Source organism: Lithobates pipiens, unplaced genomic scaffold (genome assembly GCF_037356315.1).
Source record: "Lithobates pipiens isolate NorthernLeopardFrog02 unplaced genomic scaffold, aLitPip1_a1.2 Scaffold_8, whole genome shotgun sequence".
Taxonomy (NCBI): Eukaryota; Metazoa; Chordata; class Amphibia; order Anura; family Ranidae; genus Lithobates; species Lithobates pipiens.
In genome coordinates this window covers 558,275,284-558,302,301 of record NW_027507903.1, presented here as the reverse complement: position 1 = coordinate 558,302,301, position 27,018 = coordinate 558,275,284, and the positions used below count along the sequence as shown (strand labels likewise).

Genomic DNA, 27,018 nt, shown 5'->3' with positions numbered 1-27,018 from the left:
TAGGCTGTTTCTTTCTCCAGCCCTATGGATCCTGGGGATGCCTCACCGCCTGCTAGTGGCCAGCCCTCTCGGAGAAGGTACTTCTTTTGGGGTTACCTACCGGGGGGGGGGGGGGAAGCAGTGGAACATTAGGGAATGTTCCACTAACGCTGCTGGTTTGTTCTACAGCCCTTCTAGGTCTACTCAACGGCGAAGTTCTCACCGAGGAAGTGACTCGTCTAAGTCCCACCGCCGGCATTCCTCTTCCAGGTCCAGACGACATGATTCTCCTGCGAGAACCAGTCTCCGTAGCCGGGAATCTTCCCGCCCTTCATCAGCTCACCCAAGTCACGTAGCTGAAGGTGTATGCTGGGGGTGCAAGACGCAGGTTCCTGCTGACAAGTCCCTTTGTGACGCCTGTTATATCAAAGCGACGGGTGAAAGGAGTGACTCTGACCAACAGCTAAAGTCTATGGTGGAAAAATTGGTTAAGGACAGTCTTAAGAAGTTTGAAGCCCCCCAGTTGTCTCCCATAGAGTCTCCAAGGTCTCCAGGGAGGGATGCTCAGGCCCAGGACACTTGGGATTCCTCGCTGCCTAGCCATCCATCTGCTGTCCTTTCAGAGAGTGAGTCTGAAGAGGAAGAGTCTGGTTCAGGTTTTGACTTTGCCCTGCTCCCTCCTTTGGTCAAAGCCATTAAGGAAACACTGAGCTGGGAAGAGCCGGTAGTGGCCCCGGCAAAACAAAGAAAATTTTTCAAACAATTGAAGAAAGAACGTATTAGTTTCCCCTTCCTCTCGGAACTGGGAGAAGTGATTTCAGATGAGTGGAGCAAGGTAGAGAAAAAGAATTCTCTTCTTTCTAAAATCCAGAGACTTTATCCCTTCAAGGAAGAAGAAGTTAAGAATTTGGAGTCTCCTCCTCTAGTGGACGCAGCAGTAATGCGATTGGGCAGACATGTTACCCTTCCCCTGGAAGACACGGTCTCTTTTAAGGACGCTTTGGATAGAAGAATTGATTCTGACCTAAAGCGGATCTACCTTACGGCCGGGATGGCCTGCAAGCCGGCCTTGGCTGTAGCGGCTCTGTCTAGAGCAATGGAAGTTTGGTCCAATAATGTTGATGATTCACTCAGAAATGTTTCCGAAGATCTGGCCAGGAGTTCTCCCATTCAGGAGTTGAGACTAGCTTCAGCTTTCCTGGGAGAGGCCTCGATCGACATTATCCGTCTGGTGGCTCGAGTTATGCTCTCCTCTGTAACTGCCAAGCGTGCCCTTTGGCTCCGTCCTTGGTTAGCCGATCCCGCTTCTAAGCAGGTTTGGTGCCGTATTCCTTTTGATGGTTCTTCCCTTTTTGGCAATAAGCTGGATAGTGCCATAACTCGAGCCACTGGAGGTAAGTCGGGGTTCCTTCCTCAGGACAGACGCCTGCAGGGTCAAAGAAGATCGTTCCCTAGGAAGCAGGCTCATGATCGTGCTAGGGAGGCGCGCACTTACAGGCCCGGACGTGAATTTTCTAGATCTTGGAGGTCCAGACAGACATCTCTCAAGAAGTCTGCGAACGGCAGTTCAATGGGGGAGAAGGAGCCGACTAAGTCCTTTTGAGATCAAGCCCGTCCAGGCGGTTCGGGTAGGAGCACGTTTGTTCCACTTTCGACACGTTTGGGCGGCCTTGATCCAGGATTTTTGGACCGTCAAGACGGTCTCTTCCGGACACACGTGGACATTCAGCAGTGTACCCAAACTCAAGTTTGTTCCCACATCCATTCCAAAGTCAGAAGAAAAAAGGCAAATTCTTCTAGCTTACATAAAATCTTTGTTGGATCAAGGCGCCGCTATTCCTGTTCCAGATGTCCAGCGCGGCAGGGGAATGTATTCACCTCTCTTCCTGGTCCAGAAGAAGAATGGCACTTGGAGACCCGTAATAGATCTAACGCGTCTAAATCACTACATAAAAAAGGAGAAGTTCAAAATGGAAACGCTGTCCACGATCCAACAATCAGTGCAGCCAGGGGACTGGCTTGTCTCAATAGACCTCAAAGACGCCTATTTTCACGTCCCAGTGGCTGCAGAGTTCCAACAGTTTCTCCGTTTTTCCATTGGCCAGTTCCATTTTCAGTTTACTTGCCTTCCTTTCGGTCTGTCAACCTCTCCTCGCACTTTCTCGAAAGTCCTTCTGGCAGTCGTAGCCTTGTTGAGAATCAGAAAGATCCGGATTCATCATTATCTAGACGACCTGCTTCTTCTCGCTCAGGACAAGGATTGTCTCTTGAGCCACAGGGATCAAGTCATCGCAACCCTCGAAGAATTCGGTTGGCTCCTGAATTTAGAGAAGAGCCAGTTGGTTCCTACGCAGTCTCTCGTGTTCCTCGGTGCTCTGTTCAACACAGCAAGAGGTACCATCTCTCTGCCCGAGGAGAAAATTGCAGTAATTCGAAACAGGATCCACCTAGCTCTCTCCTCTTCTCGTCTCAGTGCTCTTCACTGCCTAAAGATCATAGGCACCATGGTGTCTACTATACCCATGGTGAAGTGGGCACAATGGAGGATGCGCCCCTTTCAGGTGGGGTTTCTCCATCAATGGTCGGGAGAAAAGGCTCAGTCCATCGTAGTTACTCAGACCATGAGAGGTTCCCTCCTTTGGTGGCTTCGTCGGGAGAATCTACTGAATTGTCACTCTCTTCTACCAATCAAATGGATCTCAGTAACATCAGATGCCAGCAACAAAGGCTGGGGGGCACATTGTCTTTCGGAAGTGGCCCAGGGCGTTTGGGACTTTCCCTCTCGGGGAATAGTGTCGAATGTGTTGGAACTACGAGCAGCCTTCCTAGCGCTGTTGGCGTTTCCACATCTGATAGTGGGTGCATCCGTAGTCCTCAGGCTGGACAATACGTCTGCGGTCGCATACGTGAGGAAGCAAGGGGGCACCAGAAGTCGGTCTTTGCTGAAGGAAGTGGAGCCAATAATGCATTGGGCTCAGAGGAACCTGTCCAACCTAACAGCAGCCTATGTACCCGGAGTTCTCAATGTCCAGGCGGACTTTCTTTCACGAATCCACTTGGACAACAACAAATGGACCCTTCACGAAGAGGTGTTTCAGTGGGTTCTATCCCTGGGGATGTCTCCAGAAGTGGACCTTTTTGCCTCTCGTTTCAACAAGAAGCTAACAAAGTTCTATTCGAGGTTCAAGGATCCGCAGGCCTTCGGGATAGATGCCCTAACAGAGCAGTGGCGATTTCTCAAGGCATATGCTTTTCCCCCAACGCCAATCATCTTCCAATTCCTGAAGAGACTCAGATGGGAAGGAGTGGAAGTATTGGCAATAATTCCGTATTGGCCCAACAGGCCCTGGTTCCCTCTCCTATCTCTCCTCAGCTTTCGGGACCCGGTTCCTCTTCCGTCCAGACGGGACCTTCTCTCCCAAGGGTCGGTTCTCCATCCATGTCCGGCTCAGCTCCGGCTGAAGGTCTGGTTCTTGAGAGGGGAAGGCTGGAAGCTCTAGGGTGTCCTAAGGAAGCCATTCCCACCCTCCTAAGTGCAAGGAGAAGGAGCACTAATAAGGTGTATGAACGAATCTGGGCCAAGTTTGTTAATTTTGTGTTCTCCAGAACCAGTTCCTATGTTTCACCCACGGTTCAAGATGTGTTGGGGTTCCTGCAATCTGGCTTGGACTTACCTTTATCAGTTAGCTCCCTTCGGGTTCAAGTTTCAGCTATTTCCGCTTTTACAGGGGTTCAGTGGGCCAGCCACGCCCTCATTCAGCAGTTTTTCAAGGGAGCAGTAAGATTGAGACCCCAAAGGAAACCCAGATTCCCCAAATGGGATCTTCCTCTAGTCCTGGACTTCCTTTCTCTGCTCAGTACGGATCTCTCCATCCGAGAACTTACCTTGAAAACCGTGTTCTTGGTGGCGGTCACCTCAGCGAAACGAGTTTCGGAAATTCAAGCTCTGGGAGCCAAGGAGCCTTTTCTAACCTTTTTTCCGGATAGAGTGGTCTTAGTTCCAATGTTAGGGTCAAACCCTAAAGTCACTTCAGTCTTTCATAATAATCAAGAAATCTCTCTACCCCTATTCAGATCCTCGGATTCCGCAGATATTCATCCTCTTGACGTTGGAAGCTCTTTAAAGCTCTACTTGGAAGCTACAGCTCCGTTCCGGCAGTCGGACTTCCTGTTCGTTCTGTTCTGTGGTAAGAACAAGGGCACTAGAGCATCAGTCAGGGCAATCGCTGCATGGATAGTTCAAGCAATCCAGTGGGCATACAGAGATAAGGGCTTGGCTCCTCCTCAGGCGGTGACGGCACATTCAACCAGAAGTCTTTCGACCTCGTGGGCGGCTTCTCGCCATGTGGCCCCTGACGTGATATGCAGGGCAGCCTCGTGGTCTTCCATTCACACCTTTATGTCTCATTATTGTGTTGAGCCAGCGGCTTTATCCTCAGTTGATTTTGGTGTTAAAGTTTTGTCAATTGACGGTGTCAAATAAATCTTTGTTAAGCAGCATTTTTGCCCACCCGGGTGTGTCTTGGCGAGTTATTTCCCACACGTAGGCTGCCATGGAGTCTGTCAGGAAAACGGAAAATTTATGTCAAATACTTACCGTAATTTTCCTTTCCTGATGGACTCCATGGCAGCAGGAGTTCCCTCCCAAATGGCTGGAGTAGGATAGTTACCGAACACGGCCTGTGGCAGGAAGCAAAGATTTATGGGAGTGTCGTCCTATAGGGTAATGGAGGCGGGACTAAACCCACACGTAGGCTGCCATGGAGTCCATCAGGAAAGGAAAATTACGGTAAGTATTTGACATAAATTTTCCGTTTTTCTTTTGGTGGTATTTGATCACCTCTGCATTTTATTTTTTTTTATTTTTTTTTTAGTTATAAACAAAAGAAGAGCGACAATTTTGAAAAAAAAAAACAATATTCTTTACTTTTTGCTATAATATATATCCCAAATGTAAACAAAATGAATACATTTCTTCAGCAGTTTAGGCCAATATGTATTCTACATATTTTGGGTAAAAAAAAAAACGCAATTAGCGTATATTATTGGTTTGCGCAAACGTTATAGTGTCTGCAAAATGGGGGATAGATTTATGGCATTTTTAATTTTATTTTTTTTCTAGTAATGGTTGCGATCAGCTATTTTTATTATCGGGACTGCGACATTGCAGCGAACAGATCGGACACCTTTGACACTTTTTTGGGACCATTGACATTTATACAGCGATCAGAGCTAAAAATAGCCACTGATTACTGTATAAATGTCTCTGGCAAGGAAGGGGTTAACACTAAGGGGCGATCAAGGGGTTAAATGTGTTCCCTGGGTTCTAACTTTGAGGGGATAGGACAGACTAGAGGAGGAGCCAGATTGTTGTTCCTACTTAGTAGGAACAGAAGATCTGTTTCTCCTCCCCTATCAGAACAGGGCTTTGTCTGTTTACACACACAAATCCTCATTCTGGCTCTCGTGCCCGCAATCACGGGCGGTCGGCCACACGCATCGGTTCTGCCGCCGTGCATCGGGCGTGTCTGCTATGGCTCTGAAAGGAGCCGCCTTATATGTACGGCAATTCGCGCAGGAGAGCCATCCTGCCGCCATATATGTGCAGGAGCCGGTCGGGAAACGCTTAAAGGAATTATTGCAGAGGGATTAGCTGTGGTTGCTTAGTGGCTGTACCCCTCTACAGAATTCGTAATTCTTTCCTCTCTTGGGAGATTGTGTATCTATGCACATCATAAATAAAGGTTTATTTAAGACTTTTCATGCCTAGCACACACAGGCCGAATGTCAGAGGCCACATCAGCCAGTTCAATAGAAACTCTGCGACATTTGGCATGTGTGTATGGCAGCCGGTCTGACAGAAGCCGGCTTCTGTCTAAGGGTCACGACGACTGAAAGAGGTCTGCCGACTGGCTCCTAGTCGGTGCTCTCAGCCAGCCTGGCCAGAGTGTTCTGGTGTGGGGTACCAACGGACGGATTGGGGGGGGGGGGGGGGGTGGTTGGTGACCTACTGTTTTCCACTGACTGCCATGGGTGATTACATTCCTTGGCATGAAATAGATTTCCTAATAAAATTCAGTCAAATGTGTTCTCATTATTATATACGTCTATTGCAGTAACCACGCAATGCTGCACTGATATGTGTGTCTAACAGTATCCCTCGGTGTCCTTAGCAATGTTGGCTCTTTACTGTTGCACTAAAGCTCAGTATGTGTATTTCTCTCCTCAGATTACGTTCTGGCTCATCCATCTCAGCTATTCTTATCCCGCTATGTCTTCCTATTCCAGTTACCTATTCTACCTGAAATCCTGCTGTCTTTGGCTGACTTTGAGGTAAGTACGGCCTTGTGGAGTACCTTAGATCCAGGCGCAGATGTATTTTGACTACTTGCTAGTATGCGATTGAAAAGATGATAAAGCAGAACAGCTGTGAAGTCATTGGATGGCTGCGTAAATATGCTGTTACAGCATGGCCAGATCTAGGGGGGTGCTGGGGTGGGCTGCACCCCCCCCAGATCTAGGGGGGTGCTGGGGTGGGCTGCACCCCCCCCCCCAGATCTAAGTTGCCCCCGGACCACCCCCCTCTGCCCTGGCCACTGAGCTACTTTCCCATTACAGCACAGCATGCAACTCCTCTCCACAGCACACAGACCTGAAATTACATTCCTTACACAGAGCCAGTCAGCCCCAATCTTTACAGGGTGTATCTGGCTTCTGCTGCTACGCTGCCATTCCAACCGGGGAATTTCACAGGTCAGAATGGCAACATAAAAGCCAGCAACACCCTGTGAAGACCATGGCTGACTGCCTGTGTGTAAAGGAATGTAATTTCAGCTCTGTGTAGTTTGGGGAGGAAAAGCTGTGTACAGTGCTGGGATAGGAAAGGAGCTCTGACAAGTGTCCTACCAGGGGTGATCACTGACCTCTGACTCCGCAATGGTGATCCCTGTCCTCTGGCTCTCCAGGGGTGACCTCTATCCTCTGGCTCTCCAGGGGTGATCCCTGTCTTTTGCCTCTCCAGCGGTGATCCCCATCCTTTTCCCTGCTAGTGGTGATCCCTGTCCTCTGCCTCTCCCGTAGTGACCCCTGTCCTTTGTCTTGCCAGCACTGACCCCTGTCCTGAGCTCGTCCACTGCTGGTGTTCTATCCCTTGCCTTACTGAATCCCTAAAAACCAATAGCCTCTGTACTCTGCCCTACAAACTGTTGATCCTAGTCTCTGTCCCGCTGACCTCCCATCTTCTGCATGCCTGTAATTTTTTCCTGCACCCCCACATAGGGTTGCCGCCTGTATGTGAATGACCCAGACAGTCTGGTTTTTGACACTTTTACCCAGGTTTCTGTTCATCTTACACCTGGACACAACATCAGTCAGTCCATCTTAACCTGTCAGCTAAATCTGCCTTTCTAGGATCGGAGCTTTTTACTAGCTTGTCTGCCTGAGTGCAGTACTGTCATGGACCAGAGGGGGTCGGGAGGTAGGCTGCATCTTCTCTGATCCTGGTGCCTGGATGCCGACGGCCCCGGACGATCTGGCTGCAGAGAGGCAGCGCTTGCAGTGTGGGAAATATGCTGGCTGGGAACTTTGGGTTTGTACAGCAATGGCAAGACGGGCACTTGTGCAGGATGGTGAAGCTTTTAAGGGAGAGGGGAGAAGATGAAGGCAGTAGATGGGGTATAAACATGGCTCAGTGGAGGAGGGTAGGATGGGGGATCATATGGATTAGAATGCAATGGAAAGGAGCAGGGGCGTAACTATAGGGGGTGCAGCAGTCGCGACCGCAACTGGGCCCTGTGATGCAGGGGGCCCATGCAGCCCCCTCTACATATGGCCGGCAGCAGCATAGGCAGCTAGCACACACTATTACATACCCCCTCCATATCTCCCTGGGGACAGGGACCCCCTCTCACGTGGGGACATGGACCCCCACCTCCCCTGGGGACAGGGACCCCTTCTCACCTGGGGGCAGTAACTTCATCTGCCCTGGAGAAAAGGACCTCATCTCTTCTGGGGATGGGGACCCCATCCTGCCTAGGGACAGTCCCCCAATGGGGCACCTAAACATGTAAAAAAATAAATAAAAACTACTGATACCAGTGGTGGAACTACAGGGCTCACAAAGGTCATACCTGTGACCACGCCCTGGAGTTCCACCGCCGGACTCGAAAGGAAGGGCCCTGGCTGGGGTTCAGGGGGGCCCTTCTTGGTTTCTTGCATCGGGGCCCTGAAGGTTCTGGTTACGCCACTGGAAAGGAGTAGTGGGAGAGAACAGATCCCTGCACTCTGTATACCATGCCTTGATCCCTGCACTCTGTATATACCATGCCTTGATCCCTGCACTCTGTATATACCATGCCTTGATTCCTGCACTCTATATACCATGCCTTGATCCCTGCACTCTATATACCATGCCTTGATCCCTGCACTCTGCATATAGTGCGTCCTGATCCCTGCACTCTGCATATAGTGCGTCCTGATCCCTGCACTCTGCATATAGTGCGTCCTGATCCCTGCACTCTGCATATAGTGCGTCCTGATCCCTGCACTCTGCATATAGTGCGTCCTGATCCCTGCACTCTGCATATAGTGTGTCCTGATCCCTGCACTCTGCATATAGTGTGTCCTGATCCCTGCACTCTGCATATAGTGTGTCCTGATCCCTGCACTCTGCATATAGTGCGTCCTGATCCCTGCACTCTGTATATACCTACTGCGTCCTGATCCCTGCACTCTGCATATAGTGCGTCCTGATCCCTGCACTCTGTATATATCTACTGCGTCCTGATCCCTGCACTCTGTATATACCTACTGCGTCCTGATCCCTGCACTCGTTTTGTAGTGCACTCCTGACCTCTGTACTAGAGGTCGACCGATATGGGTTTTTCTCTGGCCGATGCCGATATTTAGAAATCATGGCGGCCGATGGCCGATATATGATGCCAATTTTTTTTTTTTGGGCCCATATGTTAGGCCGATTTTTTTTTTTTTTTATTTTATTTTTTTATCCCCATTCATCTCATAAAACCTAACAGACACCTTTCCCACTGGGGTGTTTTTTAGGCGCTTTTGGGCTAAAAATAGCGCCTGTAAAGTGCCTGCAAAACGGCTCCCCTGCAGTCTGTTTGAAAGACAGAGTGCTTTCACACTGAGGCGATGCAAGCAGCACGTTTGGAGTGGTGTATACCGCTTCTCCACCACTCCTGCCCATTGATATTAATGGGCACCACTGCCCAAGCGCATGCAATGCGATTTGGCAGCGGTGCTCCACGGCGCATTTAACCTCTTCTTCGGCCGCTAGCTAGGATTATATGCGCCCCACTAGCAGCCGAATAGCACCGCTAAAATGATGGTAAAGCACTGCTAAAACTAGCAACATTTTACCATCAACGTCTGCCCGCTCCAGTGTGCAAGCAGCCTATAAAATAAAAACAAGTACTCAAAACTTTTGGACGAAAGAAAAAAAAAATGGACTAACTTTACTGTTTTAGTTTTTCTTTTTTTTTTTTTTTTTTAATCATTTAGTGTATTCCCCCCCCCCCCCCCCCCCCCAAAAATGCATTTGAAAGACCTCTGCGCAAATGCCGTGTGACATAAAATGTTGCAACAACCGCTATTTTATTCCCTAGGATCTCTGCTAAAAAAATATATATACTTTTTGGGGGGGTCTAAGTGATTTTCTGGCAGAAAATACAGGACTTTTACTTGTAAGCAACAAGTGTCAGAAAAGATTTAGTCTTTAAATGGTTAAACTGAGAACTTTACACAATGAGATGACTTCATTCATTCAAGTGTAAACATTGTATCTTTCTGTTATTTTCTTGGCAGGCTGCCCAGAGAGGAGGAAAGACGTTTCTATGACCTCAGGCAACTTACACTGACTTCTATTACAGAAGTCATTTCCAAGTCCTGCTGTTCTAAATCGGCCTTTTTATCAGCTCAATCGGCCGATGCCGATTAATTAAAAAACGGCCAATATCGGTCGACCTCTACTCTGTACACTTCAAGACCCTACCACTGCAATTTAGCCAAACCCACTATTTAATTTGGAATGTTCAGGAAGAGGGGGGTGCATAGTTAGGCTCCTGCACCTATTCTGTGAGATAAAAAGCCCTGCCTGGGATGCAGCCAGCCAGTGCAGGAACTCAGCAGGAGCATCGTAGAACCCAGTGATGATTTTTGTCGGCTGCACTTGCCTGTGCTGTGTACTATCTGCCTTCTCCCCTGTGGCAGGTGGTCCCTCGACCCCCTCATCTGCCAGTGTCATTAGTACAGTGACACAGTGTACAGTATTATCATTGTATTAGCGTCACTAGTGATGCCAGTGTCATTCCGTTGGTGTACCTCTCAACCAGGGTCTGTTGGCACCAGATTTCCCGCCACTATCACAATCACCACTAAGATGTTTTTGGTTTGGCTGGAAGAAATGGTTGCAACCCTACCCCCACATCAGCCAGGCTAGATCCGGCCCTGTGGCACAACTGCATATGATCCCTCTACTACTAAGAGGCTGTCTTTGCCCAAGTGAATAGTTAGTGAATATTTATTATGGGAATTATTTCTAAACCTTAGGGTGCTCCCTGATAATGTAATAATCTTAATGTTCCAGTTGCAGCTTTGAAAAATGTTACATGTGGACATCTTTTTGTTATTTTATTCAATTTGTGGTGGTTGAAAAATATTAAGTTGTTTTTGGTGTCGTGTGATATTAATTTTAATGTGATCTTATTAGAAACATTTAAAAAAATTTTTTTTAAGGCTACATTCACCTTTAACAAAAAAATAATAAATGCACATATTTTTGCAGGTTAAAAAATGTGCATTTTTGTAAAAATAAAATTAATGTGGGTTTTTTTTTTTTTTTTAATTTAGAAGGAGCGGTATAACTTGCTTTTTCAACACATACTGCACACATCAGCATGAAATGCAGAAAACATTGTACTCCATAAAGATCAAAGGTGTTGGGCTCAGGTGTGAACAGTATTGGATATGTGTATTTGGCAGTGCTTCTTGTACATACCCTTGGAGTATACTGTTTGTCCCTAAGTATTTTTCTTTTTTACTATATATGGGGAAAAACTACCTATTCATATATATATATATATTTTTTTTACACTGCAGTCTGTAAGGCTTTGCACCTGCAATCAGCAGATCATGGGTACATTGCCAGAATACTGCAGACACCCAGTACAGGTGTCTGCCCATACGTCATATGGGCAGACAGTTACTGAATGGCAGCAAGAATCATTACACTACAAGGACGCTGACAAGCGCCCTCACAGTTTGTTAAAAACTACAAGTTATTCACAGAGTTCTGTAAATGAATTAATGACATCTACTGTTGGCCTCCACGGCCGACAACAGATGTAGTTGATTCATTCACAGAACTCTGTAAATGAATGATGCAGCTGTGTGGGCAAAGCCCCACATGGCCACACTATTTTTAAATTCTGACAGCGGATTCAGGGAGAAGATCCCCTGCCCAATGTCACAGGGAGGGGGGCTCAGGGGGAGAGGAGGCAGGAGCTGGAACATGTTACATGTTCTACCCTAAATACAGGTGGAATATGTAATTTCTTCCAAATGTGAACTTATCCTAAACAATCACAATTTGGATAGAGGCAGAGAAAATGGTAAACATTTGATACAAAATGCCAGATATGAATGGCAATATAATTAATGGCAACTTGCATATACTGTACCTCACAGTGCAGGTTTGCTTTACTCTGTAAAGGTCATCATATTGTGTGCCAAACTGATGTTTATTCTCTTTTCAGTGATACATGGAACCTCTGTATTACCTGTGGCAGGTATGGGCTTCTCTGTCTGACAGTATCTACTGTAACAAGCCTCCAGCTTTGACCCGGAAGCCCCATATAGGGTTTTGGATCTAGCTACCCTGTAAATGTATAGGATACAGGCAGTGTTTTGTTCATTTTTAATCCTGGTATTGCTAAGTGGACTTCAAGTGGTGGTTGTAAAGCCTATTTTTTACCTGCTCTGTGCAATGATTTTGCACAGAGTGGCCCTAAACCTCCTCTTCTGGTGCCCCACCAGTGCTCTAGACTCCTCCCCCTCTGCGTATGCCAGCATAGCAAGCCCCTTGCTATGAGGGCATGTTCCCAAGCCAGGCTGTGTGCGTCCATGGACACACGCAGCAAGGCTCAACCCTGCCTCCCCCCTCCCCCCTTACAGGCTCCCCTTGTTGCCAAGTCTCCTGTGAGAAGAGAGGGGAGAAGAGCACAGCCCTGGATGAAGAGAGGGAACAGGCAAGTGTTTAAGGGGGAGGCTGGGGGATTCAACTATTAAAAGTTTTTTTAACTTAATGCAGAGAATGCATTAAGGTAAACAATCTTTTGCTTTTGTAGTCACTTAAAGTCTGATTATTTTCAGTGAAATACCAGCTGCAACAGTGTGACCTATGGTATGTCTTTTTTTTCTACAGTACATCAGGAAGCCTCTGGTGGATGGCTCGATGGGAATCCAGAATGAGCAGCGGAGACTCACCAGTGAAGAGACTGAGGCCTTTATATATTACCTGTCTCAGAAAGGAGGCATGACACCTCCTCTTAACTATTACAGGAATCTTTTTGGGTAAGTGAGAAAATTACAGCATGATATAGACATATAATATGTGGCCTCTTACACACCTCTAGTCCAAGCACCGCTGAATGATGTGACAGGCGGCAGAGGGGTAGGGGAGCGTGTTACAGAGTCCAATGAAACTGCTGATGCAGATGAGAAAAGGAACAAAGCAGTTCTGAAACTGGTGAACAATAGGCCACAAAGCAGGAGTGAGGTCAAATCGTTAAATCAGCAGCAGTTGCAGGGTAACGTGGCAGACTTAAGTCAGCAACAGTCTTGCAACGAAGTACAAGGTCAGTAGGTAAAGGCAGAGGTAGTCAGAGAAATAGTCTAAGGTTGACAACTGAGGCAGAACTGAAGAATGCAAATACAGGTCACCAGCAAGCAGCCAAAAGAGAAGACACTGTAGCAGGTTGGTTTACTGGTAGTGGGTTGCAGGGTATTGCTGAAGACCACTCGCCACTGCATGTAGGCAAGGTTGACCCTTAATTAAACTATTTAGCAGTAATGCTTTCAATTGAGATGCATGTCAGGTCCTTCACTTGCAAGGCCGCAGATAGGGCAGTACATCCAGCCCTCCTGTACCAGGCCTGAGCTCTGTCACTTCAGAAGGGGCCCCAGGCACCTGGAGGAGAGGAGAGTCACCTGTACTGCTTTGTAACACCTGTGGATCCCTTGCAGAACTGCCTGCTTTCTCCCTCTGGCAGCTCTGCAGAGGGATCAGTTCTATATACTTGCTGTGTCCCAATCTTAAACAGCAGGAGATAGCTGCAGAGTCTCTGCCTGCACCTCTGCCGGGTCCTGAAACTCCCCCTCAGTCCCCACCTGGCCCGTAGTCGGCAGTGTTCTCTCCTGTCAGATGATGAATGAGCAGGAGGCTTGCTCCCCCTCTCTCCAGATTGTGCTCTCACTGCTCTGTATTCACTGAACTCCAGGGTTTGGATGCAGCAGTGTTTCTGCCCAGCTATTTTTTTTTTCTCTTCATTCATTGATGGACATAGCTCCTTTAAATCTTGACCTTAGGTTATATCGCCACCTTCAGGAGAGGACTATGCAGAACATGTAAAACATGTAAAAACAGCAAGACTGCACAGCACCGCCCGGGGGGCGGTCCCACTGGCTATAACCCCTCACTCTGCTTCCTGCAGCTCAATTTTTTTTTCCTGCCTAGTCTAGGAGAAGAACCTGGCTCCCTGAGGGGACCATTGGTCCTGGGAATGTTTTCATTTTTTTGCAATTTTGATCCTGTGATCTACAATCAACAGCCGGGCTGGGTGACAGGCTGGATAATATAGATCCTTGTAGTCTCCCCAGCCTGGCCATCAAGCGTGAGCAGACCCTAGCTACGTGCTGGGTCAGCCACAACATGGCGCTTCTAGTCCAGGGGCGGCCGGTGTGCTATATGCTCCGGGGCACACATATGACCGGGCTACTGCTGTCCGTGTCAATAGCCACCCCGTACTGCTTGGGTGATGGGTCTGTAGTGGAATGCATCCAGCAGTCCTGACAGAAGGGCTAAGTACGGCTCCCCTTGCCGCGGCCGGATGGAGCAGGTGGGCATTCCCTGGGGCCGCTGTGTGACTGGGCATGAGGTGCGGTGCATGTACCTGGCTGGGGGGGGCTCTGGGCCTTGGCGGGGGGGCTGCACTGGCTGTCAGGGTCCGCTCTCTTTTCCTGTCACAGAGAGGTATTCAGGCTGTTTGCCATGAGGGGAGGCCGTGGCTATTTTGCTGAGGCCGCAAGCATTTTCTTGTAGCCTTATGCATGGTACTGTTGTCCACCATTTTCTAGAAGGTGTTTTTTTTTTTTGCTAGAACGGTCGGTGACCATATTCTTGTAGCCTCTAGTGCTGGTGTCTGTATACTTCTAGAACAGTGCAGTTTTTACTCTGAGCACTTTGTGACTGACACAGGACAGAGCGGATGGCGGCAGCACAGCGCAGTACTCAGTCAGGGTGGTGAGTCCTGCGGGGGGCCCCTCAGTCTGCGAGCAGCTAGGAGGATGGGATTTTGTGTACCTTGCCTTAAGTCCCTGAGTTGTGGTAGACGAGTGAGGGTCAGCATGGTGTCAGAAGTCGGCGCTTCCTCCCCAGATATCCCTGGTAATGCAACTGGCTCATCTGCACAAAATGGGGTGCCTATGGACTTTATCGGCGGTCTTGGAGACCTTTGTTGCTAGGGTGGAAGCGGCTTGTGGGCGCAAGGGGGGGGGGTAAAATACGCCCCCCCCCCCCCCCGTCTTCTGGGGAAAGCTCTGATTCAGACTTGGGCCCTGCGGTGACGGGTGGCCCTTGTTCTGACGTGTCAGAGGATGCAGACCGGGACCCTTCGAACAGTGAGAGTGACTCTGTGTCCGGGTTAACACAGGAAAAAAATGCTAGTAGGAGCACTTATCACAGTGGTGCGGGATACCCTGAAGATGCAGGATGCAGCAGGCACATCTGCAGAGGTGGCGGTCCCTTTTGGGTCCCGCAAACCGACCGCACGCCTAAGGTGTTTCTGTATTTGACTTATTTTGATAAGTTCATCTACAAGGAATGGGGAAGCCTGCAACGGGCCTTTTCAGTCCCGAAAAGAACGGCAGTGCATTACCCCTTTGAGGAGAGGCTCCTGAAAAAATGGGCGATTCCTCCGGTCGTTGACCCCCCCCCAGTATCCACGTTGATTAAAGTAACCTCGATTCCGGTAGATGGGACTCCTGCCTTCAAGGACCCTGCCGACAGGAGGGCCGAGGCAGTAGCCTGGTCCATGTTTACGGTAGTGGGGTCAGCGTTACGACCTGTGCTGCTGAAAACGGCCTTGGTCTCGCAGACACTTACTGAAAGGGTAAGGAACCATGCCGTAGGCAAGGGCCCCCTTTTTCCGCTCAGAAGCGGCTTTTTCGCTCGCCGAGTCAGCAGGTAAGCGCTCCCAGTACGACAAGGCGCTGGCTGAAGGACAAAAGCGTCCCTGGTTTCGCAAGCCAAACAAGTGTGCAAGTAAAAATGTTGCACCATGAGTTGGAGAAGCAACAGACTTCCCCCAGTCTGCATAGAACTGGCAGATCAGTTGGTGCATGACCTTAAGTATGTGGTGCGGCCCTGGCTATGGTCCCCCTGCTCTTTAGAGCATCTGTATCAGCAGTGGTGCTACAGCGCCTGATTTGGCTGAAATGCTGGTATGCAGACCAGGCATCTAAAAAAGCACTGGCAGATTTGCCCTTCCAAGGTGAGAGGCTATTTGGAGCCTCCTTGGATGACATTAAAAATGTTACCGGTGGGAAGAACGCGTTGCTCCCACAGTCCAGAAAGGGTAAGGAACCATGCCGTAGGCAAGGGCTCCCTTTTTTCCACTCAGAAGCGGCTTTTTCGCTCGCCCGGGTCAGCAGGTAAGCGCTCCCAGTACAACAAGGCGCTGGCTGAAGGACAAAAGCGTCCCTGGTTTCGCAAGCCAAACAAGTGTGCAAGCAAAAATTTTACCGCATGAAGGTTTGCCCCCGCCCGATTCTTGACTCCCGAAGGGGTCGCCTTCAGGAGTTTGCAGCTTGGTGGACCTCCCTACTGACCGACCAATGGGTCTACGAACTGGTTTGATCGGGATACAAGATAAAGTTTCTTTCTTGTCCATCAAACGGATTCTTTCCCTCCAACCATCTGTTTCCAGCTCGTTGGGCAGCCCTGTTCGGGGCAGTATAGGACCTGCTGCTGCGCGGGGTGATAGTACCTGTACCGATGCTGGAAAGGTTTCAGGGATTCTACTCCAATCTGTTTGTAGTCCCAAAGAAGGAAGGGGTACGTCCAATCCTGGACCTCAAAGCCCTCAACAGCTTTGTGAAAGTGCAAAGGTTCAGGATGGAATCAGTTTGCTCCGTGGATGTTGCACTCCATCAGGGGGACTTTCTGGCGTCCTTGGATATCAAGGACGCATACTTACATGTACCCATATGCCTCAGGCATCGGAGGTTTCTGCGATTTGCAGTCGAGGAAGAGCACTACAAATTTGTGGCTCTCCCTTTTGGCCTGGCGTCAGCATCCCAAGTCTTCACCAAGATGTTAGCCCCAATTCTGGCATTGTTAAGGCAACGTGGGACAGCTTCTGCCTCAGAATTAAGAGAGGATGTAGGGATCACCATACAGACTCTCTGGGAGTTTGGTTGAGTACGGAACCTAAATAAGTTGGTGTTAGTGCCGACTCAATGCCAGGAGTACCCGGGCTTACTGCTGGACTCCTCAGAAGCGAGAGTTTTTTTCTCCCTTCAGACAAGCTGCAGACTCTTCAAGCTGCGGTGAAGTTATTGGTGAACCGCAGGTGGTGGTCGCTGAGCTTCTGCACGCGAGTCCTGGGCTTCATGGTAGCCACTTTCGAATCAGTACAGTACGCTCAATTTCACACTCGAGTCTTGCAAAAAGAGATTTTGTCAAAATAGGACAAATCTCCATTATCCCTGGATTGTCAAATTTGGGTGAACCAACTAGTCAGGGATTCCCTTCTCTGGTGGCTGAGGTCTCCGGCCCTTCGGTCTGGGAGTTTGTTCCTTCCTCTTCTTTGGACGGTGATCACAACGGATGCCAGCCTGACCGGTTGTGGGGAATTTTGGGCGTACAGTTGGCTCAGGGCCTTTGGACATGGGAAGAATTCCAACTGCCGATCAACGTGCTTGAGCTTCGGGCGATCAGGTGGTGCCTCTCCACATGGTCACGGAGGCTGCAGGGGCGTCCGGTCAGGATCCAGTCTGACAACACCACGGCATCAAGGAGAAACGAGGAGCTTGGCTGCAGCACGGGAGGTCGCTCGCATCCTACAATGGGCAGAGCAGCACTTGCCAGGCCCTGTCGGCCATATACATTCCGGGCGTAGAAAACTGGCAGGCGGGCTACCTAAGTCGTCAGATGCTGGACCAAGGGGAATGGTTGTTTCATCCGGATGTATTCCGGCTCATTTGCTTAAAGTGGAGCAAACCAGATGTGGATCTCTTGGCCTCTCGGCTCAATCAGAAGGTGCAGAGGTTTGTGTCCAGGACAAGATGGCCTCGGTGTACCAAGGTACCTTGGTACGCCCACCTAAAATGACTGGTGGCGGATGTTCCTTGGCGGCTGCCGATGCGAGAGGACATTCTATCGCAAGGTCCGATGCTTCATCCTGCTTTACCATTGCTGGTTTTAACAGCATGGCTGTTGAAAGCCAGGTACTAAGGGACCGAGGTCTGTCAGACTCAGTAATTTCCATTATGCTGAGGGCACGGAAGTCATCTTCTCAGAAGATTTACCATCGTACGTGGAAGGCTTACATCTCCATGTGTGAGGAGATGGGGTGGCGCCACGCACATGCTCAGTTTCCAGGATCCTGCTGTTTTTACAGGGAGGAGAGGATCAGAAACTTGCCTTAAGCACCTTCAAGGGCCAGATATCAGCCTTGGCTGTCTTTTTCCAACGTCCCTTGGCAACTCACTCATTGGGTGAGTACATTTTTGCAAGGGGTTCGACACGTAGCCCCTCCGGTTCGACCACCGCTACCTCTGTGGGATCTGAATCTGGTGCTATTGGTTCTTCAGAAACAGCTGTTTGAAAATATTAGGGAGATTCCCTTGTTGACTCTTTCTCAGAAAGTAGTCTTTCTAGTAGCTATTACATCTGCCAGGAGGGTTTCTGAGTTGGCGGCCTTGTCATGCAAGTCTACCTACTTGGTCATTCACAAGGATAAGGTGGTGCTACGTCTGCAGCCCTCTTTTCTTCCAAAGGTGGCCTTTCATCTAAATGAGGACATCGTGTTACCATGTCCTAAGCCAACACATCCAAAAGAAGTTGCTTTATATTCCCTGGACTTGGTCCAGGCTCTACTGGTGTATCTGTCTGCTATGGCTCCTTTCCAGAGGTCAGACTCTGTTTGTCTCGGTGGCTGGTCCGAAGAAAGGTCTGGCGGTCTTGTCGACCACCATCTCTCGTGGAACAGATAGATCGTGGTTCAGGCCTATGCCTTATGCCCCATACACACGGTCGGAAATTCCAATGGAAAAAGTCTGATTGGATTATGTTGTCAGAAAATCGGATCATGTGTGGGCTCTATCGGAGCTGGATCTAAAATTTTCCAATCTGACTTTTTCTGACTGTGTGTTGTGAATTCCGACGCACAAAGTGCCACGCATGCTCGGAAATAATTTGGTGATGAAAGCTATTGGCTAGTGGCCTCTACGTAGTCCCGTCGTATGTGTATAGTGTCGCCTTGTACCGAACGATCGGATTTTCTGTCAATTTTGTGCGACCGTGTGAATGCAAGACAAATTTTGGCCAAAATCCGTCTGAAAAAATCAGACGGATTTTGTGGTCGGAATGTCTGACCGTGTGTATGGGGCGTTAAAGGAGGGGTGCCCCCTTTTCCTGTCACGGCTAATTCCACCAGGGCAATTGGAACCTCCTGAACTTTCCGACATGAAGCGTCTGTTTCCCATTTGTGTAAAGCGTCGACTTGGTCATCCGTTCACACTTTCACGAAATTCTACAAAGTTGATGTAAGCGCAACTTCGGATGCTTGCTTTGGCCGCAAAGTTTTGCAGGCGGCTGTGTAAGGTTACAATTTACACTTTCATTAAGATACAGGTTTGTTGTGAACGCATCTTTAGATGCATAAGTTGGCCGCAGGTTTTGATGGCGGATGTTTTAGGATGACAACTCCTCTGTTGAGGTGTTCCTCTTGTGGGTGAAGTTATTTTTTTGCTGTTTCCACCCCTCCTTTTTTTGACACTGCTTGGGGACGTCCCTAAGGTCAAGATTTAAAGGAGCTGTCTCCGTCAATGAACAAAAGAGAAAATGGGATTTTTGTACTCACCAAAAAATCCTTTTCTCTGAAGTTGATTGAAGGACACAGCACCCACCCCTCCTATTTATGTTTGTACTGCTTTTTGACAAACTGAGCTGCAGGAAGCAGAGTGAGGGGTTATAGACAGTGGGACTGCCCCCTGGGCGGTGCTGTGCCGTCTTGCTGTTTTTACATGTTTTACATGTTCTGCCTAGTCCTCTCCTGAAGGTGGCGATATAACCTAAGATCAAGATTTAAAGGAGCTGTGTCTGTCGATGAACTTCAGAGAAAAGGATTTTACGGTGAGTACAAAAATCACTTTTTTTTTTTTTTTTTTTTGCTTGTTTTTCGCACACAGGGGAGCCCATTCGCTTAAATGGGTTGCCATACTGTGTGTGGCCAACACATAGGCTCTAGAACCTATTAAGGCATGCAGCTTTGCCACATAACAAAACACCGGTCTGCTAATTGCATTTGGGGTGCCATTAACAATTAATGGAACCACAAGTGCTATGCACATTTGCAGCGCATTTCCAAAATGCACTGCAAAACAGCCGTTATCTGTGCACTTTGTCACACATCTAAGAACCATCAAATGCAACCTAATGCCTAGTATACACTGCTATTTTTTTCCATTTAACCCAGCAGGCTGAACGAAAAAAAAACTGACACCTCAGGTCAAAACCACTGTACTAACACACGTTAGTACAGTGATCTCCCCTGCTGTTCTATTGTGTTCTGACAGGGGGGCGGCCCCCCTGACAGAATATTCCAGTCAGCGTTTTCAGCCATTGGCAGAGAGTGCTGATCGGGAATTGGTCAGCAGACCTTTTTTGGTCATGCCCCTTGAGAAGCCGGCTGTCATATAGTCTGACAGGAGTGTGTACATGCCATGCTGCAATGTTTTACTTTACAGCTGCAGTATTTTTAACGCAGCTGTAAAGTAAAGCATTGCAGCTCCAGAGTTTGATCGGCAGCACCACCTGTCAAATTTCTCATTAAGTTCAATGGGGGCTCTCTGCACCTTGAAGCCAAATACTTGGCTCACAGTTGCATTGCGGTCTTGCAATTTAAAACTGCCATTAAGCAATTGAAAAAAGTAAAAAAAACTGGTGTCGGCAGTCACGAGGCTATAACATCTGCCATGGCTGCAAAGCATAGCATTGTGACCATGGCATTTTATCAATTTGATATTTCCGGGGGGCCCTGACAGGTAGGTTTGTACGGGGCCCCATGATTTCTAACAGGCCTGTTGGCTTGCATGTGCCTCCAACTTCTCTGTTTACCTAGGGCAGCCTTTCTAAGCTAGGTTTCTCTGGAACCTTAGGGCTCCTTCAGAGGTTGCTATGGGTTCTTTGAGAAATTAGTATTATTTTGCCTCGAATAACCTAATAATTTAGCTATCTGTAAGGGGGGATTTTTCCCAATGACCACAAATGTAAAGAAACATTTTCCTAGTAATCACTGCATTAATGTACCCTGAGATGTAGATAAAATAATTATTAGCAGGGATTCTCTGAGACCGGAACAATATTTCAAGGGTTCCTTCATGTTGAAAAAGGCTGATCTGGGTGTTTTAGAGTTGTCTCTGTAATGTACAGCCTGTGTTATAATGGAACATTTCCCTGCAGGTTCTTTCCAGTGAAAGCCCAGGACGTACTTGTCCCTACGTTGCTGCTGTGGGGTGAGCTTGACGTATTTCTAGAGGCAGCAATGGTCCCAGAGATGAAGCAATATGTCCACGCTCCTTTTCAGGCTGAGATTATACAACATGCCAGCCACTGGCTACAGCAGGATCACCCCGAAGAGGTCAACAGGATCATGAGGCATTTTTTAAGCCAGGAGATGCCAGTGTCTACACACCATGGACATATATAAGTAATAAGAAGTTTTGGTAAACTGAATATGACCGAAGTGCCTAGTTTTCCTTTTTGGGGATGATCAGTTGCTTACCCTGGATGTTAAGACTGCTAAAAATGCAGTGGGCTGCCATGTTTGTTGGCACCCATGGAAAAAGTGGCATTATTTTATAACTGGAAAGAAGGTACAATTCTATAAAGACTGTCCCAGAGGAGTAAAAAGGGGTCTCGTCAGATGTACGGAATGATGTTTGCAGAGATATGAAACACAAACTATCCTAAGGATAAATGAATGCTAAGCAGCCACAGCTAAGTCACGGAATGGAGACCAGAATGTACCACTCCCTGAGTATAAGTTGCATCATTTTCTGCTGCTAAATGTAATCTTTTTAATACATACAATATAATATGTGTAAAACTGTGCACATATCTGTATTTCCTGGTTTGGAGAGCCTCAATCTATGTTCATGAGGCCACTTTGACAAAAATTGACACTGCTCACTGGACATCTCAATAGCGTAAAGCTACATACACAATCAAAATGCATATATGTTTACTGTTTTACCTGCTAGAGAATCTGTAATTAAAGGAGAAGTACAGCCAAGTCTCCTATGGATCACAGGAGTACAGTTCATTATACACTCCTGTGATCCAGAGAGCGGGCTGAAGTCTGCTTGTCACAGCCTGGACAGGCACCTGACTCAACCTCTCAGCTAGCCTCTGAGAGCCTGAGCCAGACGCTCCTGCCCCTTCCAAAGCCCAGTGCTCCAGTGAGCGTGGGGGGGGGGGGGGGGGGGAGAAGCAGAGCAGAGAGCTGGTGACTGAGCAGAGAGCAGCTGTCTGTTCAGGAGCTCTGAGAACCGAGCGATGGGCGGTTGGCCCTCATTGTTAGAGCTGCCAGTGGACAGATGCAGCATCAACCCGATGCTGCTTCCAGCTACACAAGTACGATTCAGAAAAAAATAGCCTCATTCTTCTCTTTTAAAGCGTTTGTTACCCCAACACTTCATATTCCTGATATATACCTGCTGTACCATGTACTTGTATGAGAAAGTATCTTGTTATGTTTGTATTGCTTCCTTTAGCCTAGGTTCACACTGACAGCAGGAATGAAATTTTGCGAGTTCAGCTGAACTCGCACAGTTTCATTCCCGCATGTCAGTCCCGACTTTTAGGGCGATTTCAGAGACATCTAAGCTGGTTTCTGCACCAATGTCAATTGAAATCGCACCCCGAAGTCGCCAAAAGTAGTACAGAAACTACTTTTGGGAATCTGTGCGGTGCCAGCAATTGCTATTATTTTGGCATGCAACATATCAATTCGCATGCCAGATTGCTGCAATGTGAACCAGGGCTTATGTGAAATCCCTGGTATTCCTGCCAGTCCCTCTGCTTTCCTATTAATAACTTGTCCTCACATGCCCCTGCTGCACAGCCATTCAATGGGAAGCTCAGTGTGCTGCTGCTTTTCCTCCCCTAGCTCTTATGCAGCTGAGAAGAGGGAATGTGATCACTTATAAAAAAGGGAAAAAAAGGTATTTATAAATTTTTTTTTTTTTATAACTATACACAAATGTTTTGCCTTTCATTTCTATTTTAAACTGAATGGGTTGTTTTTACAAGGTGATCATTTTACAATCACTTTAAGATCGGCCAGTGCTGTGATTTACAAATATCGTTCATATGGTACATTCAGTTGAGTGACATGTGTAATTCATCTTTCTGGTTCAGCAGTTGAACAAACATCTTTGCTGCTGTCCAGTGATAGGGGAGCAGTAATGGTAAACCATTGCATACTTTAGGGCCTCTTGCACATTATACTCCTGTTTTGAGCACCAGATTTTTTTTTTATTTTATTTTTTTTTATGTATTTGCACATATTTTTGCGTGTATGTGTTTGCGTAATTTCGCGCACACTCATGCAAGAGGCCTAATAATGACAATGTTCTTAGAATAGTGGTGCAGAATACTTTTTTTGTAGGATAAACTCTTTTTGTGTCTTTTAATGTTCCTGGGTTTTCCTCTTTCGCGTATATACAGGAATGCTTGTTATACTGTAGGCATTGGTATCGGTAAACCAGGATGTAGATGAGTGTTTGTGTGTCACAAGATTGACTGGCTGAGGGCCCATTCACACCATATGCAATGGACTGTGCTGGGCAACCTTGCCCAACGCATAGACAAGGCAATTTGCCTTACCTCCTATTTGTTTAAAGTGTGTGTGTGTGTGTGTGTGTGTGTGTGTGTGTGTGTGTGTGTGTGTGTGTGTGTGTGTGTGTGTGTGTGGGGGGGTGTTAATAATTAATAATAAGTAGGGCATTCTGCATTTTTATGCATGTCAGTACATTGTGATGCAGTATATGTCAGTGCACTGCATTGCAATGTCCTTTCGTGGAATTTCAATAAAGCTGAAATAAAAAAAAAGGAAAGTAGAAGTCAAAACACCGCATCTCGCCAATCCCTCACAGCACACACCAATGATCATGATCTATGCAGAGTATAAAGTATGCTGCTGGTGTGAATGGATCCTAATATGACAAATCCCTAGGTCGATAAAACAGTAACATTTATGCATTTGACTTGTGTATTTAGCAGTTTGCCCAGAGTTTCACTTAAGGTGCAATTCCATTTTTGTTGAGAAAAAAAACAATCCTCTATGGGTGACCATTGTACATTGCAAAGATTTTTAGCAAACTGTGTTGCTGATTCCTACACATTTCTGTCCCTATAGAAATTGATTGATGTATCACCATGTCCTTTCCAGACTGATTCCTGAATGGAAGAGTCTGGTCTTTATAACCACTTGACTGGACATCTGTACTATCCAACCACATAATCATGAAATTATATTTATGGGGCTATTCTGCATACCAACAGTATACAGAGAACCTCTGGGTTGCCATATTGCAGTAAATTTATTTTTATTTTATTTTTTTCTGTTTTGTTTTTTAAAATTTGTAGACATTTACAGCAGAAGAATGAAATTGAAAGGTAATTTTTAATAACATTAAATTTCAAAATGTTTTGTATTAAGCCCCTGTGTTGTCTAGGGATGAGACTTGAGGTAAATTTGCTGAAAAAGTAATCGGCTCTGAATATGGCAAGTGTCATGTTCAGTTGTATATCGAGATAGTGGTAAGGTTTACTGAGGCGCTTTCTGTGCTTTTTTTAATCTGTAAAGACCATCAATGTGACATATTAGTACTGCTAAATGTAGCACTTAAAGTACACCTGTCATGAGGGAAATCTGTGTGCTGGCATTCATGGTCTCCTGAATGTGCTGGTTGCCTGCCTGTGTCTGGTGTTAGGACCTCACAAACCTGGGATACGAACGCAATAAAGAAAAGTCTACATGTTGCCTCCTCACTGTTTTACAGACATTAATAGCACACCAACACGCCTTAATGCACATGGTTACAGGGCAAATGCCGCGTGGCCCTTTTCAGTTCAATGGGTTTCATTATTGCTACCATGGCATGTATACACCCCTGTCTGCTGCCTTTTGCAGTTTTGGGGGGTGGAAATGCATATCTCAACCAAGGTGTTTTTACCACCTCCCAACCACAAGCGTGAGTGAGCACCTAATGTAGTATTTCTCAGCCAAGGTTCCATGGAGCCCTAGGGCACCTCCAGAGGTTGCCAAAGGTTCCTTAAGCAATGAGCAATTTATGCCTCTCGGATAAGTTCCCACTGACGCCATTGATCTTATCTTTTAGCTATCTGTAACGGAGTTAATTCTTCACAATGTCAACAAGTGTATGGACCATGCTTCTCACTGACCATAACACTAATGTAAGTTGTAGCTATAGTAATTTTTAGCAAGGATTCCCTGTGACCAGACCGTTTTTCAAGGGTTTCTCTATGTTGAAAGTTATGAGAAAGGCTGCCTTAATGTATTGAACCAGAGCATCATTATAGTAGGGGTCAGGGACTGAACCTAAACTCAAGACCTCTGCTGTGTCTGGCATTAACTCTTCTCGCTGGGCCACCTGAGAGACTGCACAGCTCCCTGGACAATCCCCTGCATGATCCTGTCTTGGACCTTGTTTTTCTTGACCTCTGCACCTTTTGCCCCTCCCATGAACTTCCTGAGTTAAGCCATTTCTCAGCACTTCCTGTATGCCAGATTATTGTGCTCTTTCCAGCCAATATCTCACTCTTGTCACTCTTGCTGCTGTCTGTTTCTCTGCTACCACTTGTTACTGACCTTTGGCTTGTTCCTCGACTATGCTTCTGCTTGATCCCTATCTGCTACTGGATCCCGGCTTGCTCGCCTCTTGGTGGGGAAATTCGGAGGACCGCAACCTGGTACCAACATGCAGCAAAACCATCTCCACCATCAGGATCCCTGATGAACACTGGTTAGTGCTTAGACTCCGCACTTTGGATGAGCCCATGTCACCTACGAGGGTAACCTGCTTGTATACCTATCCTGCTGGTCGGTGGGAGACTCTCTACTGCTATAGCTCCTGGTCTCCATGCCTGACTCTTGATGGTGACAGGAGGCTGACAGCTAGCATTTTTCAAAAGAGAGGTCAACAATGGCAACTAGTATAATTTTCCTGTGACAAATTTCCTTTTAATGCCATCTCTGCAGGCAAAAAGCACCCCCCCCCCTTAAAAAGCCCCATTATTGTGACATAAAGATGAGGGAAACATAACAGGGATACAGATTCTATTTTTTGAATACCTGTAATAACATTAGTCATCTGGGAGCCATCTATTAGGGCTCATGCACACTGCAGCTCAAAGGAGCTCAAAAAGCGTCTTACAGGCTTTTGAGCTCTTTTTTTTATGCCTGGAAACTCTCCTCCATGTTAGCCAATGTGTCCATGCACGCTATGGCATTTTCAGGCATATGCTCCAACAGGCAGAAAAAAACACCCACCAAACTCACATTTTTGAGAGGAGCTAGTGCCCCAAGGAGCTCAAAGAAGCTCGAAAACGCGTGAAAACATTTGTTCCAGCTTTTTGTTTTGTTCATACAGTGGTTAAGAAATACTATCTAGGAGTGTTTGTGAAGAAAAAACGCTTTTGCTCAAAAATGCTCAAAGGAGCTTGAAAAAGCTTAAAGTAGCTCAATAAAAACATAAACAATAGCACAAAAAAGCACAAGCTTCTTCATGCTGAAATAAAGGCTCAAATGCCTGTAAAAGCAGCTTTTTTTTTTAGATGCAATGTGCATGAGCCCTTAAGCCAGGGGTAGGCAACCTTGGCCCTCCAGCTGTTTTGAAACTACAAGACCCTGCCAATCATAGGCATGACTCTTAGAGGCAGAGGCATGATGGGATTTGTAGTTTCACCACAGCTGGAGGGCCAAGGTTGCCTACCCCTGCCTTAAGCCTCGTACACGGTCCGAAAATTAGAAGGGGATTGTCGTTTGACAGACTATAGTCTGTTCTTACCGTTAGTACGCTCCTTTCAACAATTTGTTTTCCAATTTTCGGCCAACAAATGTTGGATGACAGGCTAGTAAATTTTTGTCGAACGACAGCTCCACATCAGATTTTCAGATGGTCAGTACACAATTCCATCACACAAAAGTCAAAAGTACAAACACGCATGCTCGGAATCAATGCTCACCAAACACAAAATTAGTAGAAGGGGCCCAAAGGGTAGTGCACAAGAGCTGAAATTCCTCGTAGTACGACAATTTGTGTAACGTTAGTATGCAAGACAAGATCCTAGCCCGCGCCCTTTTTGACAAAAATCAGATGCTTGGTTGTCCAACAATCGTACCGCGTGTATGAGGCTTTAGGTTGCATTCGCATCAGGCGTTTAGCCACAGTGCAAATCCCAGCAGCAGCAATCTATTGATTCCTGGTGCT

General features: G+C 47.2%; 1 protein-coding gene across 2 annotated transcripts in view; it reads left to right on the top strand.

Annotated features, from left to right (window-relative positions):
- EPHX3 (epoxide hydrolase 3) overlaps positions 1 to 24,556 on the top strand; it is a 43,555-nt gene extending 18,999 nt beyond the window's left edge. For both annotated transcript variants that reach the window (XM_077469990.1, XM_077469991.1), the window contains exons 6-8: positions 6,209 to 6,312; positions 12,422 to 12,570; positions 20,963 to 24,556. In XM_077469990.1, the coding sequence (XP_077326116.1) occupies positions 6,209 to 6,312; positions 12,422 to 12,570; positions 20,963 to 21,209 (500 nt within the window). In that variant the 3' untranslated portion in view covers positions 21,210 to 24,556. The remainder of the gene's footprint in view (positions 1 to 6,208; positions 6,313 to 12,421; positions 12,571 to 20,962) is intronic.
- Positions 24,557 to 27,018: the final 2,462 nt, after the last annotated feature.